Source organism: Papio anubis, chromosome 18 (assembly GCF_008728515.1).
Source record: "Papio anubis isolate 15944 chromosome 18, Panubis1.0, whole genome shotgun sequence".
In the NCBI taxonomy this organism is placed as follows: Eukaryota; Metazoa; Chordata; class Mammalia; order Primates; family Cercopithecidae; genus Papio; species Papio anubis.
Window position 1 is genome coordinate 17587264 of NC_044993.1, and position 4124 is coordinate 17591387.

At 43.8% G+C, this 4124-nt stretch overlaps 1 protein-coding gene across 6 annotated transcripts in view; it reads right to left on the reverse strand.

Annotated features, from left to right (window-relative positions):
- Positions 1-323: 323 nt before the first annotated feature.
- The window catches only part of TXNL4B (thioredoxin like 4B), a 9248-nt gene continuing 5447 nt past the window's right edge, over positions 324-4124 (reverse strand). For 4 of the 6 annotated variants that reach the window (XM_021932123.2, XM_021932121.2, XM_009196792.4 and 1 more), the window contains exon 5: positions 324-2223. In XM_021932123.2, the coding sequence (XP_021787815.1) occupies positions 2058-2223 (166 nt within the window). In that variant the 3' untranslated portion in view covers positions 324-2057. The remainder of the gene's footprint in view (positions 2224-4124) is intronic. The other 2 variants (XM_017953511.3, XM_009196794.4) reach the window with 2 other exon arrangements.

The following is a 4124-nucleotide window of genomic DNA, read 5'->3' on the forward strand; positions in this document are numbered from 1 at the left end:
CGGTCCAACCCCAGCCAATGGGGGAAAGACAGAGAACCAGGAACTGCGTTAGGGTTAAACACCTCTGTTCTCCTTTGTTAGGTGTGCTCTTGTGACTGCTATAGGCGCAGGCAGCACCCTTCTGCAAAGTAAACTTTGAGAAACTTTTCTTCTGAGTGCTGCTCTTCCTCTGCGGCACCGAGAACTTATTTCTAACAGGAGGAAGACGACACGAGAATTTTGCGCAAGCAGGTTCTGAGTTTTGGCTGGTGGGCTGAGTGCTCACCATACCTCAAATACTGTGTGAACTGGGATGAAGAATAGAAAACCCGACTAACAGTGACTTAGGCAAAAAGAAATTTTATTCTTTCACAGAAATCTGAGGGAGGCAGGCTGAGTTCACGCAGGAGTTCAATAACATCAGGGATCGGGCTCTTTTTGTTCTTCTTAGCATGTCAATGTTTTACCTCATGGGCCTAAGATGGCTGTTGTAGCTCCATGCATCATGCTTAAACCAGAGGCAGGAAGTGTACGATGGAAGAGGACAGAGGTGACGGCCTCCTCCTCTCGTTTTGTCTTATTCCTGGAGTGACTCCCTCCTTTTATCAGCAGGAACACAAGCAGTGCCCAGCAGCCTTCCCTCTGTCCTGTATAAGCCAGAAGCAAGCCTCATGGCACCTCTCCCTGCAGAAAAGGGGTGGAATGGAACCCCTGGCAAAGGGGGATGGACTTGCAGTGACAGTGCTGCTCTGAACAGGACTGGGCTTCTGCTGGCGAGGAGGTCAGCGGCTGCTAGGCAGATCACAAGCTGCCTCGACCATGGTTCTCCAGCTCTGCGCCTGCCCTCTCCTTCGAATAAATGTTTCAATAACCATAAAGAGGGACAGTAATTTGCCCATGGTTGCACCAGGCGCCCCGGAAGAGTAAGAATTCCTCACAAAGTTATTAAAACAGGCAAATCTCATTAAGGGTGACATTTCTTTCTAACAATGCTGACATCTCTTTTAGTTTTGAGCTTTAGTAATACAATTTTCTGCCTCAGGAAGAGGCAGCAGCTTCTGGGAAAAACCTGCTCCTGCTAAGGGTGGCTCATGCATTGCTTTACCTGAATAGAGTGGTGGAGAGTGAAGGTTCAAATTCTCACTTTTCATATTCAATTTTATAATATAAAAAATAATTAAATGGGCCAGGCACAGTGGCTCACGCCTGTAATCCCAGCACTTGGGAGGCTAAGGCGGGCAGATCACGAGGTCAGGAGATCATGACCATCCTGGCTAACACAGTGAAACCCCATTTCTACTAAATATACAAAAAATTAGCCAGGCGCGGTGGCAGGTGCCTGTATTCCCAGCTACTCGGGAGGCTGAGGCAGGAGAATGGTGTGAACCCAGGAGGCAGAGCTTGCAGTGAGCCAAGATCGCACCACTGCACTCCAGCCTGGGCAACTGCATCTCAAAAAAAAAAAGAGCCAACCAGGACAATGTTTAAAAGTCAGACCCAAAAGGCTCCAAAATAAAACAAACTTGTCTGCTCAATTATTTATTTGAAGAGAAACTACAGTAATACAGACTGGAGATGGGAAAGCATGAGGGATGTATGAGTGGAGAAATGGGCAAAGGGGTGTGTGTGTGTGAGAGTGTGAGAGTGTGTGCATGTGTGTGTGCAGGCATGCAGCCAGCTAGGGTAGAAAATAAGTACTTTTGCTTCTATGGGAAGTGACTTTCCAGTTCACTTGTGTATCAAATGAACATGATTAAATCAAATTGTACTAGCCAATGTTTTGGAGGACTCTGTATTAAAGGAATAAAGAAAAACATTAGAAAGAGAAGTTACAAAAATCACCGTGGGGAAAATGAACACCAATGACTTGGCTGCTCTAGGCTTGCAGGGAGTAGACAGGCATCCCAGGTCATCAGAGAACCAGCGGGGTCTTCTCCTCAGGGGCCAGGTTTTCTACATGCAAGTATAACCTCTTCTCGTCTGGGACACGTTTCCAAAGGACTTCAGAAACAGCACACCTGGATTCAGGTACTTGTCAAGATGTGCCTTTTTCTTCATCTTTGACAGCAGTTAATGTACTAAATGTCTTGATAGAGAAGGTCATATTTGGGAATATTCTTGGGATCAATAGGACTTTGGACAATAAGCTTCCCCCTCATTGCTCCTCGATAGATTACTTCAATCAAATCTATGAAGTCTTGTTTGGTTTTGAAGCTTCCCACAAACTTAGTGTGATCTGGAGATCTAGACACCATAGAAGAGAAACAACTGCTCTAAGAACTTTGAATAATGACTTGTGGAAGACTTTCAGGATAAACAAAATGAACAACAGCTTTGTTATTTTCTTCTTGTCAATGAGACTTCAGACATAAAGCCCAACATTTTTTTCAATCATTTTTTTCCATTTAGTAAATGACTAAACCCAATGCTGTGGGTCACTAGCATGGAAGCTCTGTCACGTGAAAAGCTTCAGCTTCAAATCTATCGTAATCACAAAATCTATTTTTATCACTTCTCATATCACCAAGTGTTGGAATGTACACTGTTTCTGTGTTTGCTGTTGTTTTTGCCTGGGCACTGTGCAAAGCCCATTCAATACTCACGGCCTTTAAGTTCTAGTCGCTTATACTTTTGAGTAGTAGGTATTAAAAAATTATTTTTTTAAGAAAAGTATCTCAAACATCAGGTACGTTACTATAAAAATTTTAAAGAAAGAAACAAAATCACCGATGAGGCCAGAGGTTACTTTTCAGTGTATATCCTTCCAATTGTGTGTGTGTGTGTGTGTGTGTGTGTGTGTGTGTGTATGCAGATACATACTTTTTTCCCAACACTGGAAATTATGTCATACAAATTATTCAGTAATATGCTTTTTTCTAGCTAACATGTATTTCTTTCAGTTGTTAAATCTGCATCTACAACATCATATTAAAGTCCTGGAAGTGTAATTACTGGGTTAAAAAGTGTAAACACTTTAAAGTATTTGATACATAATGTTGAACTGGCCCCCATAAAACGTTGTCCCAAGTTAATACTTACATCAACTGTGTTCCAGTAGAATAAACAGCTTTAAAATATTTTGTGTTTTTTGTTGTTGTTATTGTTGTTGTTTTGAGATGGAGTCTTGCTGTCACCAGGCTGGAGTGCAGTGGTGTGATCTCTGCTCACTGCAATTTCCACCTCCCAGGCTCAAGAGAATCTCCTGCCTCAGCCTCCTGAGTAGGTGGGATTACAGGTGCCCACTATCATGCCTGGCTAACTTTTTTTCTTCTTTTGAGACGGAGTCTCACTCTGTTGCCCAGGCTGCAGTGCAGTGGTGCAATCTTGGCTCACTACAAGCTCCACCTCCTGGGTTCACGCCATTCTCCTGCCTCAATCTCCAGAGTAGCTGGAACTACAGGCACCTGCCACCACGTCCAGCTAAATTTTTTGTATATTTAGTAGAGACAGGGTTTCACTGTGTTAGCCAGGATGGTCTCGATCTCCTGACCTTGTGATCCGTCTGCCTCGGTCTCCCAAAGTACTGGGATTACACGTGTAAGCCACCGTGCCCAATCACGCTTGGCCACACCCGGCTAATTTTTGTATTTTTAGTAGAGATGGGGTTTCACCATGTTGGCCAGGTTGGTTTTGAACTCCTGACCTCAAATGATCCGCCTGCCTCAGCCTCCCAAAGTGCTGGGATTACAGGCGTGAACCACTGTGCCCAGCCTAAAGCACTTTAAAACAGATATTCCACACAGTTTCAAATAAAGACAAAAAGGGTACACAGATCTAGATAAGTGGACACCTCAACCACAGTAGAAATGGTCAGAATCATGGATGCATCCAATCATCAATATTAAGTATTGAGATGGTAACTGGATGGAGTGGAAGGCATTAAATAAGACTTCATGTTACTTATTCTTGACAGGCTTTGCTGAAGAATGACTTAAAATTCTCTGAATGGCGAAAAGCAGGAAACTTTGCAAGAGAGAAGCACATCTTAGTTTGCCGGAAGGAATGCTTCTTTTATAAATGCCACTCACCAGTCCAAAAGTGTTTTTTTTTTTTTTTTGAGATGGAGTCTTGCTCTGTCGCCCAGGCTGGAGTGCAGTGGCCGGATCTCAGCTCACTGCAAGCTCCGCCTCCCGGGTTCACACCAT